Source organism: Carassius gibelio, chromosome B23 (genome assembly GCF_023724105.1).
Source record: "Carassius gibelio isolate Cgi1373 ecotype wild population from Czech Republic chromosome B23, carGib1.2-hapl.c, whole genome shotgun sequence".
Classification (NCBI taxonomy): Eukaryota; Metazoa; Chordata; class Actinopteri; order Cypriniformes; family Cyprinidae; genus Carassius; species Carassius gibelio.
The window spans coordinates 12,328,934-12,345,646 of record NC_068418.1 but is presented as its reverse complement, the minus strand read 5'-3'; the positions used below and the strand labels follow the sequence as shown (position 1 = coordinate 12,345,646).

The 16,713-nt window shown below is 38.5% G+C and overlaps 1 protein-coding gene across 4 annotated transcripts in view; it reads right to left on the bottom strand.

Moving 5' to 3' along the window:
* Positions 1 to 810: 810 nt before the first annotated feature.
* myt1b (myelin transcription factor 1b) overlaps positions 811 to 16,713 on the bottom strand; it is an 86,677-nt gene continuing 70,774 nt past the window's right edge. For 2 of the 4 annotated variants that reach the window (XM_052595154.1, XM_052595155.1), the window contains 13 exons: positions 14,918 to 15,132; positions 14,490 to 14,680; positions 11,856 to 12,119; positions 11,613 to 11,767; positions 11,450 to 11,512; positions 11,169 to 11,237; positions 10,909 to 10,971; positions 10,175 to 10,258; positions 9,051 to 9,272; positions 6,188 to 6,279; positions 5,995 to 6,098; positions 5,731 to 5,874; positions 811 to 5,622 (listed from right to left, as the gene is read on the bottom strand). In XM_052595154.1, coding sequence (XP_052451114.1) covers positions 5,479 to 5,622; positions 5,731 to 5,874; positions 5,995 to 6,098; positions 6,188 to 6,279; positions 9,051 to 9,272; positions 10,175 to 10,258; positions 10,909 to 10,971; positions 11,169 to 11,237; positions 11,450 to 11,512; positions 11,613 to 11,767; positions 11,856 to 12,119; positions 14,490 to 14,680; positions 14,918 to 15,132 — 1,810 coding nt within the window. In that variant the 3' untranslated portion in view covers positions 811 to 5,478. The remainder of the gene's footprint in view (positions 5,623 to 5,730; positions 5,875 to 5,994; positions 6,099 to 6,187; positions 6,280 to 9,050; positions 9,273 to 10,174; positions 10,259 to 10,908; positions 10,972 to 11,168; positions 11,238 to 11,449; positions 11,513 to 11,612; positions 11,768 to 11,855; positions 12,120 to 14,489; positions 14,681 to 14,917; positions 15,133 to 16,713) is intronic. The other 2 variants (XM_052595156.1, XM_052595157.1) reach the window with 2 other exon arrangements.

Below are 16,713 nucleotides of genomic sequence, written 5' to 3'. Positions count from 1 at the left end.
AAGGTAGGACACAACAGCGAATAAAATGCGACCACTGCACGAAACAGTAACGTTTCGTTTACTAAAAAGTCTTATTCAACTACATCCACGAACGAAACACCAGCTAACGTTACGTGATTAACTCACATGGCTACAAGATTAAAATCCCTCACACACATTCATGTCTGTGCACTCAAACGACGGTTATTTTTATATCTTTCTCCTTCTTGTTATGAATAATAATGGTTAAATGAAATCATTTGGCGCAAATAATTGAGGCTTCCAGACTTTTTTATAACCTGTAGATTCAACCTGATTTATCTAAATGCAGTAACCCAAATATATCTGTAAGGTAGGCTAACGTATTATGATTAGCAATGCGGATATCATTTCATCCCACTTCTAAAACAGGTTCGTTATTAGACACCGCTGTAGTTTCATATGCATCTTTCTTATGCTGAGATAGTATTGTTTTGAGTGTGGTAGTGTTTCTTTGTCTCCAGCAGAGGTCAGGATCTTAAAAGCTTAGATTTACAAAAGGTGACTCACTTCCATTTGTTTGTTGTCAGTCCATAAAAAGACTAATTTATAAGCCAAACAGACTGTCCCTCATCAACATGATGCTGACAAAGATGAAATATATAAAACACTAGACAATTGGGATGTACTTATTATTTTCTGAAGTTCATTTATCAAATCATGAACCAAGACGGATGCAGTGACTAAAAATGTGAAACCAAAAAAGTTGCGTTTGTATCTGAACTTCTGACATTAACAAGCAAAAAACAAACACAGCACGCGGATAATGTAGGAAGTGTATACTCAGAAAGATCACATTATTGACTTTTTATTTTATGTTTTCCATATATAACACTGAAATGAGCGATACCTCCACAAAACAGACATTATTGTTCTCTTTTAACACTGATATCAATGAGCACAGGTACAAGGATACACAAACACGGTCACAATCCAAAACCAGCTACACACTTCATTTCCAAAGTTAGCTCGAATCACGCACAGCCATAGCTTGTCCTGCTTTACAGAAACAAAACCTCGGTAAGGAAACTACCACTGCTACAAAAGTGACTAAAACATGTAGTCTATCACTGTGAAAGTGCTTATTATTATTATTAATCTTCTTGGAAGTACCATTTCTTTCTTTTTTTTGTCATTTTCTAAAGGAGAATAATTTTGTGGCTACAAAATCACCAGTAAAAATAGCTGATCTCTGTAAAAAGGACACTAGAGGACAAGCCCTGGCCGTGGGTTAAAATACAAGTTTTTTTTTTTGTTTCTCGCATTTACTTGGAAATATTCTTTAATACAACAACACTGTCCTTTATTACAAATGTACAGAATCCCATTGTTGTCAGAATAATGCCCGGTGCATAATGCTTCAGCTGTGATACGTTCCATGATTATTTCAGACTCGATGAAATGACCCACCACACAATTTCATACCTGAATCAGAATCACAGTTTTGGGAAGAATAGTGTTACGTTTTGTGAAATATTTCATATCGGACAACAAGCTGAATATCGATTTCAATGCGATCCGTTCTTGATGTTCACCACTTTGCTGAATTCCTATTACCTCTCCCCCCTCAAAACAAGGAAGGAAAGAAAAAAAAGGAGAAAAAGTTGGCATCCTGAGTGGGATTTGAACCCATCCTTAAATGTAAACACACCCTTTCCTGCAGCGGACAGAAGCGAGAAAAGGCACACATGAGAAAACCACAGAGCTGTACGCTACAGTACCTACAGAATGAGGGCCGTTTTGGTTCTATCAGCTTAATGGGACAAACAGTGCCTTCTGACTTTTTAGCTGTTATCGTTTCTCATGAAATGACAGAGGAACCGTTTTAATTGACCTACAGTTGGCACAAGTCTCCGAAAGGCCAGACCTTCAAGTACAAGGTGCTAAATCGAGCCTTATTTGATTCCATGGGGAGGGGTTTACATATGCTTAAACTTGCATTTGCAGATGCTACACTGCTTCAGAGAACATGCTACATTATTAGGCAGATTCAACACACTCGACCTCGCCGCGCAACATTCGTAGCTGCTCATCATCACCGACAGCAGGCGTTTAAGAAGCATGCATCGAGGAAGAATAATTCACACATGCTTTAGGCTATCTCACGTCAGTAGTAATAAGCAGATAGAAATGTTTCTCCCATCGTAATAAGACGATATGACATCTATAGTGAGTTTTCCCTCTACGCAATTTAATAGAAGGAAGAACGCTAATGAAAACTCTGACGTTAGGGGTAGACAACGTCTTCAGATTGCTCTTAAAGAGAAGGAAATGCTGTGGTATTGAAATGCAACGCACACATCTTTCCTGCGGAAAGGTTACACAGAACGAGGCGAATGAGGCCGATCTGACATTCTGTGGAAATGGACAAAGATTTATGCAACTAGCGTCTCCTTCGTTTTCTCCGTGCGCGAGGACACGCCAATGACAATCACAGAACTCAAACCACATCTTTTTCCTTTTCTTTTTTGTTTTAACGAAGGGCTTTTTGCAGAAAGCTTACAGATCTGCTACTGCACATCCGCATTTTGGACTTTTCTGTAGTGGCGACAAGGCAAAAACATGTCGGTCAAAGGGCATTTGACATTTCAGACAGGATACAGGTTCACATTAAACAACAACAAACAAGTCAAAGACATTTGCGATATTCGATCCCAGTCCTGTTGGTGCAATCAACCGTTGTCTGTTAGCCATTTGTACCTTTTTTTCAAATGAAAAATAACCCACTAACATACACCCACACACCCGAGTGCACATAAAGAAAAACCTTTTGGTTGAAAGGTCATTAGTTGGCATTCAAGATTTCTGAAAAGTGCACACATGTTCGGTCCATCACAATATTGCTGCCTTGATAGCAAATGAACAACATGAGCGCTGTGTACTACTTAACGAAACGACCGGCTGAATAGAGGCACAATGTTCATTTCACAACTTGCTATTATGAGTCATACAGATGTCATTGCGATGATTGGCATTTTACACGCGTATCTAAGTGTGGCGTGTCCCACCAGAACTGCACAACACCATACAATATTAAAGACAGATCCACCGAGGAGAACTTTCAGCACAGTACAATGCGTCTAAACGATTACAGCCTAAGACTAATCTGTTAACCACTGTCCCATTAATGCAGCTGACTTACATACAGAGGCCCAGCGAGTTTGGACCAGAAAATAGGAAACTCTACAAACATCCTCGTATTCTTCGCTTTAGAAACGGATGTTTACATATCATAAAACACATCGTATCCTGCAACCACAGTAAACTGGGTCCGTCTTTTTTATATTATTTAGTCTTCTATCAGTAGTAGTACTCACAGCTTTTGGAAAGATATTGTTTTTGTTTAGCTATCATAAGAGAAAAAGAGTTAACAATTACACTGTAAAAATATATGTATGTTTATATACTATATATAGTTTTTTTGTCGTCTTTTTTTTTCCTTTTAAATACAGAATGAATATATTGTGTAGGTATGGCCATCACGGCAAAGGACTAAAGGCATCTGTAACAATCCCCACTTATGCCACGGTCACATGACCCGAGGGTAGTGTGGTTGCTGAATGGGCGGAGTCGGTAACGAAAGCACAGGTCAGTGGCACTTTGTGCATCGAAGAAATAAAAATCTAGTATAAGGCTACATGGGTATATGTTTGTCTGATACTAGTCGAGTAAGGGCATTGTGGTTCAAGAGTTTCTGTCAGGATGGTTGGTATTCGTCTTCTGTGCTCCGCCGCAAAAACGACCGCCGCTTCCCATGGTCCGACAAAGATAAGTTTAGCAAGAAAGCAAAAATAATCCATTTGCTATTCATTAGGGTTGTTCAGGGGAAACAGTTTTTGGCCACTACTGAGAGCTTGAGGAGGTATAAAGGAAAAAAAGAAAAAACAAACACAAGAGGATCCAGAGGAACGTCTTCCTCCTGTCGAAACGGACAGGGTAAGAGTCAAAGTTGTAGGTTCCACAGTACTGGAATTGCTTTTTTCCCCTCTTTACATTCCTATAGGAAGTAATGCTGGTATAAGGAAAACCTTGATAATCATCATGTTTTATTCTGTAGTCCAAAACATGTTTTTTGTCTTTATTTTTTTTTTTATATCGCCAAAGTTTCTTCAAGCTACTATGACTTCACAAACACACCGAGACGTTACAAAATAAATATACATTACAACCGTATCACAGTTCATAATTTCATCATAAATATTAAATAAATAATAAATAGAGATGATACTTCTCCTTCAGCTGTGTTGGAAACTCGGGAAAACAAATGCAAATAGAAATAGATATACAGGTAGAGAGAAAGAGAAAGAAAATGTACAAAATTATCAAAACGTTGGTTAAAAATATTTGCACTTAAAAAATGTTTAAAAACTCTACTGTCAAATGAAATGAAGATATAAAAATCAGTTGTACATTTCTTTTTCTCTTTCCAAATATTGATGTGGCAAGTTTCTTGTCACATTTTCATGACCTTTTATAAACAGAAGGGCTGTGGATATTTAAATAGGTGAATTCAAATAAATAATACAGTTAAAATTAAATTAATACAAAATATTAATAAATTACAGCAGTGTCTGGACAAGTTTTGTATAATTTATATAGTTCAGTGACAATCCAACATCTTGTCTGATGTTGAATGGACTGAAATGAAGTGCAACTCATTGTTCATATGTACGAGATTAGACTATGCTGGGTATATATTCCTACAGTGTAAGTACTACAAATAAATGAAAGCAAGCTAATGCTCCTGCCTGTAGCTCTAAAACAAAACAAACCAATAAACAAAAAAAATGGCTGCCAAGATAAAGTAGTGTTTCAACAGGTGAAATTTACAGAGTCAACCGCATGGCACTGATAAGGTTGCACACGCATTTCACTCACTTTGTATGCTAATACAACATTCTCTCATTTCACCACGACCCAAAAACGCTTCGGTTTTCTTCTGGAAAAGAAGGAAAGAGGAGCAAACACTACATATGTCTGTTCTGCTGGGGCTCACGTAGGGATCACTTGTATTTGGAGCGTCACTTTTGTTGTTTTCAGAGGAGCAGCGTCCTCACAAATGAGTAAAAGACTCTCTTTCGCCTAAAGCCAGGGCTGCACATCTTCTGGATGTTCTATTCCCAGCTTCCTCTTCTTCCCAAACTTCCCACTGTTTGAATGTAAAACAACTAAAACTGTAAAGAAAACTATGTTTGTGTCTCTCCTTTCCTCCGTAAATAAAGGATTTGGTTCCGTCTTCGCCTTCCAATCCAGCAGCTTTTGTGGATTTTGGTCCTCACAGTATTATATATTATATACCTCTTTTTGAACTCACAGAATGCTCCCTGGGATGAAGGTTTAGATTGTTGTTCAAAAAACCTGAATGCCCTTTTTGTGTGTCATTTGTATGCTCTTCTCAATGGCTCCTCGTTTCTATTTCTATTCCACGCTTCTGCTTCTCATCCTCGTCTTTTGGCTTAGTCAGACCTTAATGCCTTTCACTGCCTTGTTGATGGTCTCCAGAAGGGCCTTGTTCTCTGGGTTTTGGTAGCAGTCCTTATTGGTGTACATGTCGGTCAGGGTGCTCACGTAGCTCTCAAAATTCTGCTCTGTGATTGGCTCCTGCTGCAAAGGTAAACAGAAATCGGAAAGGTGGATTTAAAAAAGGTGTGTCTAATTCATGTAGGAGAGGAAAATTATGGAAGCTGCTGTGTAGGAGTTTGTGTAACTTACCATGTGAGGCAGACGGATGTTGGCCAAACTCCGTATAAGAGCTTGACTGAGTCCAGACAGCTCCATAAACAATGCCTCATTCTGTTCTTCAATCACCTTATTCTCCTGTTCAATGTTTTTCAGGTTCTTTTCCATGGATGTAATCTAAATAAGCAAAGAATTTAATTATTTAAACTTCCTATTCCAAAAAAAACCCCATTGTACTATGATGTTGCTTTTTATGTGGTCTTTTTAGTCTCTCTTCTTTTAGATTGTGTGGCTAACCTGTGTTTGAAGGTTGACCATATCTGCCTCCATCTCATTGTTGGATTCATTGAGCTCGCTGATTTCTTTATTGAGTTGCTTGATGTCTTCGTCATTGTCTAACACTGTAAAGAGAAAGAGAAATGTTGTCACATTTAGTGTCTCACAAAATATTACAGAAGTGAGGTTGGATGTAAGATGTAGAATGTCTCACCATCACTGGCTCTGAACTTAGTGCTGAGATACTCTTCTCCAGGGAACTTGGCTTTCTTCTTGTTGAGGGAGGCTCTGGGGCAGCCTGAGAGACTGGGTTCAAACGCAACTGATTAATTATTATACACAAAACATTACAGCACAAGACAGTTTTGAATAAGGTCTTGCTTCTACCTGTATAACCAACCAGCGTTGGTATAAGCATCATCTGATGCGCACACACACAACATATTTTTGTGACATTGCAGCCTGTTTATTATCAAGATAATATACAGTTAAAGAAACTAATAAAAAGTTAATACTTCGCTTTTGAATCTTATGCATTCAGCGAGATGCCTTACTGTACTGATATAGCCGATGTAAAGGATGTTTTTTTTTATTGCTATGCAATATTGCGTTCATATTGTGTATTAATCAAAGGCAATAATGAACGCAATACTAGGTAGCTTGTCAGAGATCTACGGCTGTTATCTATTAAATGCCACTCCATGTTAAAGAGGGTGATGGTGATTTAGCGCTAATCACTGAACCAGATTTACTGACTAGATGCGCATGATCATATTGTTAGATATATCGCCCAGCCCTAAAGACTAGCCTATAATAAATAATATTTCATTATCTAGATCATAGACTGTATATAAAAAAAAAAAATGGATGTAGAGTCTGTGATGTCACCCATAGGTATCTGAAGAGCGTTTTGATTGGATTGATTCCCTTTTGCATCCAGCCTCTAGTGGCCAGTTGACGAATTACAGTTTAAGTCACTTCCTTGAGCCTACACACTCTCAAATCTTTTTTCACTCTCAAAATGAAATCTTATACAAGCAGCGTTTTTTAGCAATGCAGCAAACATTTTTAAATATTTAAAAAAATACTTTAATGTCTTTAAAGTGTTGATAGATTTTTCTTTCTGGACAAAATCTAGAAAAGATGATGCTGTATTGACTGTGACCTAAGCATGGTGGGTTAAAGGCTAATGATCTCTTCCTGTTTTTTTCTTTTTGAGTAAGGAAAACACTTTCTTCTTCTTCTTCTTCTTCTTCTTCTTATTATTATTATTATTAGGCCTATTATAGTCTGGCAATTTTTATAATATATATATATACATTATTAAGTAGGATTTATTCAACTCATACCAGTTTTAGAACAGTAATAATACAGATGAATGCAGTAACAGATACATTAAAATATTGATTCTCCTCAGAGTAAACACACATTTTTTTTGTGTTTTTTTTTTCAAGCCTCGATCTTGACACTAATATTAAAATTCCCAGTATGAAGTTTCCATGATTTGGCTCCCCATCATTTTATATTTATTCTTCATATATATATATATATATATATATATATATATATATATATATATATATATATATATATATATATATATATATATATATATAATATTCTTTCATGTCTTTCAATATATATATGAAAGACATGAAAAGTACAGATGAGAACAACAATCACAGATACTTTTAGTCAATAGTTTTAGCCAAGCTGTAGTTACCAAAATGTATTTTGGTAGCTATTTTATATGTAGTTTTCAAATTAAAATAATCATTAATTTTTCTCTCTTTAGACCAAATCAATTAAGCTTATGAGAAATTTAAATCAAGGACTGAATTTGGAGAATCTTGAATAAATTATGACAATTGACAATATGACAATGACAAAGTGAAAAAGCAGCAACTTACAAATATATATATATATATATATATATATATATATATATATATATATATATATATATATATATATTTATATTTATTTATTTATTTATTTATTTATTTAAAGAAGCACAATAAGACAAATACAATAGAGATATTTAATTTGGAATGCTGTCCCTTTAAGACAGAAGGCATGCATGAAATACTGACACACGTTGGTAAATGGTAAATGGACTGCATTTATATAGCGCTTTCAAAAGACCACATGGCCATCCAGAGCGCTTTACAATTTGCCTCACATTCACCCATTCACACACCGACTGCGGTGTCAGCCATTCAAGGCGCCATCCAGCTCATCGGGAGTAGCTGGGGTTAGGTGTCTTGCTCAAGGACACCTCGACACTTGGTCAGGTGGAGCTGGGGATCGAACCACCAACCTTCCGGTTTGTAGACAACCTACATGAACCACTGAGCCACTGCCGCCCCACACGTTCTTCACTCACCTGTTCACGTTCACTTAATCCATAATCTACTGTATTTACGTGCGATACTCTACACGATAAACATTTGGACTGTTGTGTGTGTATTTGAGCGCTGAGAACTGATCACGCAGTATATGTGAGAACTGAGGAAGCAGAGCATGTGTGCGCGAGAGAGAGAGCACTTCTATCAGCGTGATTTCGGCCTATCCCTTTAAGTTAATTGACAACGAATTGTGATTCCCGGGAAAAAAAGAGACATCTGGTTACCTTATCCCTACCCCTTCGGTTGCGGAGGCCATTGTTTCAGTTCGCGTTTTATAAGTCTATCCATCCACTGCGGCTGCTATGCTGACTAGATATGCAAACTACCCTTATCCGATCGCAATCCAATGACAGGGACGCACATTTTGAAAGACAAAAGTCTATAGGATGCATTTTGAATGTCTGGTAGTCCTCAAATAATATTATAGTCCAGCCTCGTCTAGTTAACAAAAACGCGGCATCATTTCATCATCAGATATTATTTTTAGCTTGTCACATTTCGTCTTAGTCAAAGAAAAAATGTTCGTTAACGAATATTTTTCGTTGTCGTCTTCATTAATGAAATTAACACTGATGTTTCCAAACATGTTTTGCACCCAAACTCACTCCAATGGTTTTAAATTTTGAATACATTTGCAAAATTCAACATAGCTGTCTAGATTTCAAGTACCTGCGGTGTGTGAGGAAGCTGCCGTTGGCGTGTCCTGATCCGTCACATCCTGGTGTGGGACAGGTTGGGCCTTCTGTCTTAAAGGCCTTCCATGAGAACGGAGACCCATTCAGCAAACCCTCCTTCTGTCGCCTGGCCGCCAATGGGCATCCATACGCACTGCGGTGAGTGGCATACTTCCCACTGATGTGACCTAGGCTGTCACAACCCGGCACTGGGCATCTGTGAGAGAAGGAAAAAGATGAAGATAGAGGGAATAAAACATATGAGTGTGGTTAGAGTTTGTGAGAGCAGAAATATCACCTTGCTACTGACTACAGTCACCATCTGTTTACTCTCTGTTTCACTCGAGTTTATATTCAGTTTTGTAAAGAGGTTCATATTTAGCTACATACTTTGCCCAACAGTGGCTGTGAATATTACAACATTCAAATAAACTGAAAAAAAGACATTTTTACACTTTGGGGAGCTGGAGTGCCGCCATATGCCGGCTGCTCATTGACTGGAGTGGAATCATGTGGATAAAAAGCTTCTACACTTGGCAGTCGCAAAAAAAAAAAAGAAAAAAACAAGAAGACAAAAACCCACACATTGGACTGCAGATGACTTACTAACAAAAACATGCGCAATATTTCAATACCCCATGAGCCATCTGTGCTGTAATATATTGTTCACAGTTTTTATTTCCCCAGCAGTGTAACTAGGCGTCTTTGTTTTCTTGCTTTTAGAAGTTGTACAGTGGGATAAAACACACAAGGCCTTTACCCAAAAGAATTTGAACATTACTAGTGCTAGTTGGCCATGCGGGGCTCCATGCACTGACTCATAAGCTCATGTACGAGTTATTTGGAAGGTTGCCAAGGTGATATTTAACAAAGTAGAACGCAAGCAGTATTTTGGGATCACAAGTGGTTCTAGATGGAAATGTTTGATTAAATCACTTCTGTTTGAAAAAAGAGAGGTTTTCTAAACTGCTTTACACTGTTGTTAAATGACTGTGTGGTTGGACAAACCTATTATCCAACATTTGATCATTCCATTACAATATCCCGCCTAAATTGTGTCTTTTTTTACCGTACAGTAAGAAAGGGGGAAAAGCCTTGGGCTTTCTATGCAGTACGAACTTTAAGAGCTCGGAGTCCTCCTTGTCGTCCTTGATGGGAGTTGTTTTTATTCCACCTTTCTTGGCCCGTGGACACCCAGACAAACTGAAAATAGAGAGTATGCAGCTCATGATCAGAGGAGCTAGAAACTCAGAACAATAAGGATCCAGCACTACTGACCCAAAGCAATGCAGGAGAAACCAAACTCAAATAGTAATCAAGAAAGATGCAAGCATACACCATATCCCAACCAGGCACGATGCAACGAGTCTCCAGCAATTCCATGCTGAAAGTGATGATGGAACAAAATCACAGCCAATCGAAACATATTTGATATGTAATATAAGGTAAATTTAGGTAAATTGGGACACTTTTCCTCATTGAGATGGCAAAAAGTGGCCAAATTTCCCTGAATCTCTCAATAGCTATGTGGAGTAGGATAGTTTGAGCCTATGATAATTCAGTGTAGGCAGGGCTACTGAGCACAACATATACAAGACATGAGATTTACCACTTGATATCGCGTGCCTGGTTAGGAAACAGTGACCTCAGCAAGCTTTTAGAAAAACAGAGACGAAAGAAACTACACAAGATCCGGGCTTTGATTCCTATCTAAAATATTATTCAGTAATGGGGACGAGTAATAAATTAAGTGTGGCAGATGCTTGTGTGTCTAACATACAGCTATCACTAAACTTCTCTGTCCTGTTTGTGTATTGGTATGCATGTGGGAGGGATTGTTCAATGGGCCATACCTTCTGTGAGATGCGTAGTTACCAGTGATATGGCCTGAACCATCACATCCTGGAGTTGGACATCTGGGAAAGTGAAGTCAAACGTTAAATGTGTTGGTTTATAATACCTGAAATAAACTTGACCAAGAGCAGGGCCACGGTGGAATTTTAGAATAATGTTAAGTTGAGTCTTAAGTACTGTACTGTTTTCATATCAAGAAAAGAGTTAAAGCAGCATTTAGCAAGAACAAAGGACAAGATCAGAAGTAGAGCAGACATACTTAAGTTCGGCTGAGTGTGCTGCCATGAGGGACCGAAGACTCTTATCAGCGAGAGGACACCCAGACAGGCTAAAAATGTTGAAAAGAAACGAGGGAAAAAGAGAGAAGAAGAAGAAGATAAAGCGAAAGAACCCAGAATGTCCCAAGTCAGTGTAAAAAGCAAAGAGCAGGCGAGAGTTAAGCAAGCGAAAGATAACATGTATGTGATGTCTTGTTTTATTTGATATTTCCCCTTTAAAGGCAAAATAAGCACAGAGAGCTGACCCCCGAACACCGTATACCTGCGATGCGATGCATAGTTTCCGGTGATGTGTCCGCTGCCGTCACAGCCCGGAGTGGGACACCTGCAGGGGACAAACACAAAAGCCTGACTGAGTGAAATGATTCCATTGTGCTGAATATCAATTTGTGCACATAAATGGATGCAAATTAGATGTGACTTACAGCAAGACCTCTTTCTTGTTGTCCTTAGGCTGGAACCTGACCTTAAAGCTGGGGGTTGTGACCTCTCCGGGGTACTTCCTGTCCTCAAGGCTGTCCTGCATCATGTCACAATCCTCAGGGTCAGAAGAGGCGAATGACTGAGTGCTGTGGTCCATCTGTGCGAAGATACAAGAAATATTATGCTGGTTTGTACAACAATAGATAGTTCGGGCCTCATTTAAATTAAACAGGAAATTATTGTACCTCTTCTAGCTCCTCTTCTCTCTGCCGATTGGGTTTGGTGTAGTCCAGAGGCCCCTCCCACTCTTCTTGTTTGTGGGTGTGTAAAGAGTGGGGTGAGATGCTGCTGTTGCCATGGTGAAAAGATGTGGATGATGATGAAGATGATGAAGACAGATCAGGGGAACGCACTTCAGGGCTGGCACAAGACATGCCTGTTTCTCTCTTTATGGGCTTCTTCATGCTTAAGTCCAAGGTGCCATTCTCATCCACCTCAATTTCCATACTCTACAACAGAAAAAGAAAATAATTAATTGATAACTGGGTTCGCGATGATGATTTTTAAAAGAAAAAGATGCATATTTTTTTTAGAATTTAAATCTTATTTTACATTTCACAAAATAATCTACGTAGTACAAAACTCCTTGTCACAATGCTCGGATGTTGTGGGTGGCTGCCAAAGGTGTTGCTCTGCAGCTGCTTAGGGTGTTCGTAAATACAGTGGGTGTTTGTAGGTATTTGTAAATGCGTTACTGGTTGTTAGCATGTTGTGGGTAGTTACCTAGGTGTTGCTATGAAGATACTTGGGTGTGTTGTATTTATTTATTTTTTTATCAATTTGCTATGTGATTGTTAAGGTGTTGTGGGATTTTCTAGGTTGGTTGTAAACGTGGTGCATGTTTGTAGGTTGTTGTGTGTGTTTGTAAATGAGGTGGGTGTTTGTTGGTGTTTGAAGGGTTTTGTGGGTGTTTTTAAATGCAGTTGATGTTTGTAGGTTGTGGATATTTGTAAATGCAGGGGGTGTTTGTAAATGCGGTGCGTGTTTCTAAGGTGTTGTGAGTGTTTGTTATTGAGGTGAGTTTTTATGGCGGTTTGTAAATGCAGTGGATGTTTGTAGGGTTTTTGTCGGTGTTTGAAGGGTTTTGTGGGTGTTTGTAAATGTGGTGGGTGTTTTGTAAATACATTGGGTGCTTGTAGGGTGTTGTGGGTGTTTTTTTAAATGCAGTGGGTGTTTGTAGGCACTGTAAGGCACTGTAATGCTATTGCTTAGAAATTAAAATTATGAACTTTAAAATAGTACAATTATGAAATCTGATTAAAACAAACAAACAAACACTGAATAAAGCTTAACAACAAAGTACACATTTTGAAGCATTCATTACATACTTTCCTATTGTACGTAGATGGATTATGCAAAAAATAAGCATGTTTACATATTTGTGTGTGAATATGAAGTCGGAGATGTGAACACACACTAGGCACTGATCCCAGAGCAGTCCCAGTCTGATTAGCGTTGAGACACTAGGTCTTTCTGCCCATTAATCTTCACATTTTATCCCCTTCTGCTAAAAACATGTCAGGAAATCGAAAAAATGATGAAGTAGTCACTCCCTGGGCTGAGGAGAAAGCTTTTTAAAAAAAATCACAATATCAGGGACAGAGCTTCTCCAATTACAGTATAGATCACAGAGTTCTCAGACGGAAGAGGGGGGTGAGAGGCTGATAAATTGTACTTTTGGGTGTGCAAAGGCACAAGAAAATAAAAGAAAGAAAAAAGGGACAGGAAATTGAGGGAAAGAGAGAGAGATGCCCTCATTTGCATTAACCATGGAATTATTGAATAAAAGAACATGCAGCACCTGGTCCTGCCCTATCTAGGGAGCTCACTATCAACTTAATGCAATAACAACATGAAGAGGAGACAAGGATGAAACGAACGGAGGGACAGATGAAAGGGAGGAGAGATGACGCAATAAGGTCCCAACAGCAGGCAAACGCATTCTCGCTAACGCTACATTCATCTTCTACAAACCCTGCTGAAGATCAATCACACATAGAGATGGACGTTCTTCAATCGGTGGATGCTAACCATTATAAGCCACTTTTATTAACTATTATACATCTACACGTGGTGTGACGTTGTAGAAGCAATTTTGAAACTGTAGCCTGCTAAGCTACTCATAATTTAAAGTAGATCAGAGTAAATCAGAGCAGCATTCATCTGGCACAATAGAAACAATAAGGATCTTAATTAGAGTGCCAGCATCACACTTGAACAGATACTAAACTAAATGTAGCTAATAAGACTAGAATTAAGCCTAATTTGAATAAATGAATAAAAAACAGCTCCATTAAGCTACATTTTATTTCACTACAAAAGAGATGTAGCATTCTTTACAGAGACTTCTGAGAACACTGTTGATCAAAGACTTAGATCAAAGGATGTTTTTTTTTGAGTCAGTTTATTCCAATGAAATGAGAATTAATCCAAATGAACAAAATTGCTCAAATGACTTCCTAATGCTACTTGGGAAAAAATGTTTCATTATTGCCTTGTGTTTTGTCAAAGCAACCCGATACTTGTATGAAAAATTTGATTGTTAGCTAATACCTTCTACTAAAATTACAAATTTTCTGTTTAGTTATTAGCATCACTACTTTTTTTTTTTCTTACAACTGCATCGCTTCAGTTCAGAAGGCCTTTATTAACCACCAAAGTCATGTGGAGCATTTTTTTTTTATGATGGATGGATGCACTTTTTTGGGTTTCAAAATCACGTCCACAGTTAACTGCCATTATAAAGCTTGGAAGACCCAATAAATGTTTTAATATAACTCTGATTGGATTCGTCTGTTTTATGAGATAATGTTCTGTACCTTATCTTGGTGTCTGATGCTGAGGTTCTCTGGTCTCTCCCAGCAGCGTGTGGACAGGTTGAGGATTGCAGTGGCGGCCATGTGAGCAGCTTCGGCATCATGGGAATAATCGTAGCTGCTGGAGGAGCTTTTTCCATAACCACCATGCAAGCTGGGACTTGGGGGGGAGGCCCTGGGGAATGGAGGTTTAGCTATGGGGAAAAGAGAACATTGCTCTAGTTAATAATAATTTTAGTATTATAAATAGTACTTGATCCTTTCATTGAAGTGCACTCTACCAAACTCACTTACTGATAACCTTGATGTACAACAATAAAGAATCTCAAACCTTAGCCGTACTATTCACAAAGCACACCATTTACTTGGATTTCTGCCTGCAAGGAGTGTATTATACATAGCAGTCATACACCATGACTAATCCTGCTCACATTTCAAGGCTTTGGGTGAAGTTTCGCTGGTGTGCATCTTTGGGGCGAGCATGCGCTTGCCGAACACCTGCACGTCGAAGCTTGCATAATCGAAGGACACCTTGGAGTACTTCTCCAGCTCCTTTGCCAGATTAGCGCGCGGTGTGGCGGGTACGAGGCTAGGCCTGTAGCTGCCGTGCGGAGGAATCTCCAACTGCTTCACAAAACACATGGGCCTGCAAAAAATAAGTAGCGCGAGAGAGAGAGAGAGAGAAGGTTCCATCATTTTTTTTCCTCCACAAAAGAATCAATATCCCTGCAGTGAAGAAAAAAGAAGCATAAAAGGATAAGTGTAAGTGAGCATAAAAGATCAAGAGTGAAAGAGTGGGCTGGAATTAGACAGCAGAAGAGAAGTGGAATTGAAATACTGACAATGAGCCAAAGATACAGCGAAAAAGAAAAAGGAAGGAAAAGTCCCACAGATAAATAGCTGGTAAAAGAGTAAATGAGAGAGAGAGAGAGTATTTTAAAGCTGGGTGACAGAAGGAGAAGAGGATTAAATAGTGTCTTATCAGCACTGAGCACATTAGAATATCGTATAGCATGGAATTGAAGCCCTAAAACCGACTCCTTTTCCTGAAGAACCATGAGCCCTTGCGGCCCTTTCTCTGTTCTAAAGAAAAACTCTGAAAAGACATTTGCTGTGCTCCAGAAACTAGTGAGCTGCCTACTGAGGCGGCATTTTAATGCATCATAGATGCTCCTGATGTGAACACTGTTTAAAAAATGTAAGCAGCTTCCTAATATGTCACATTTGAACTAAATTCTAAGGCTGCATTGCATGTGTCCTTCACAGAGAAGGCAATCCCAAAAGGAATTGCATTGGTAGATAATGCGAGGAATATTATTCAATGTAATTAAAATTGATTATTTTACTCAATATTTTTATGCTGTGCATTTCTATGCTTATTAGAATACTGAGCTATTAACTTAGCAACTATATACCAAGACGGTTTACTCATAGTACTATGAATGAGAAAGAGATACGGAGAAATAAGTTCTGCCTTCTAATAAAAGAGCCAATTGCCAATTGACAGAGTAATTGCTTCACTGCCGCTTCGATTAGAAGCTCCGGTTTCCACAAAATCAGACAGTCTCCTGAAACGTACACTTGAGACAATACATGTGCATTGGCTGGACAATCTTCAAATATGCATTTTTAACATTATTTGACTGAAAAATAATAAGTTTGTGGAATATTTCCTATCAGACTTTGTTGCTAATTCGGAATAAGGTATTTAAAAAATGTTAACTTGGCAAGCAGTTTTTAAGATTTTGCCTTATTCAGGTAGATAGGAAGTCAAACTCAATTGTGAGTTGGGCTGCAGTGTAGAGAACTGCTCATATAGAACGCTCCAAATGTTGTAGGCGGCTTGCTAGGTTTTGGAAACTAGCTAAAGAATGCTAGCATGTGGGTGTGCGTGTCATTGTGGACTATGACGCTGTGTTCTGTATTTAACATCATTAACGGATTTCAGGCATGAACCAGATGTAGTTTGAAGGAAAACACACACTCACGTTATGATCTGCATGACAATGGCATGTAAAGTATATTACCCTCTGCTTCCTGTCTCTTTATTAGTCAGTGCATCCCATTAGCAGGGGTGGCATGCGGAGCCGTCAAAGGTCTCTCTAGTGACTTCTCATTGTCGACATCTTCCCTTAATGGGCTTTCTCAGTGAACTGACGCTCATTTAAATCAGAATAACACTAATAAGAGAGGACTGCTTATTATTTTCATAATCCGCATTGCTTTG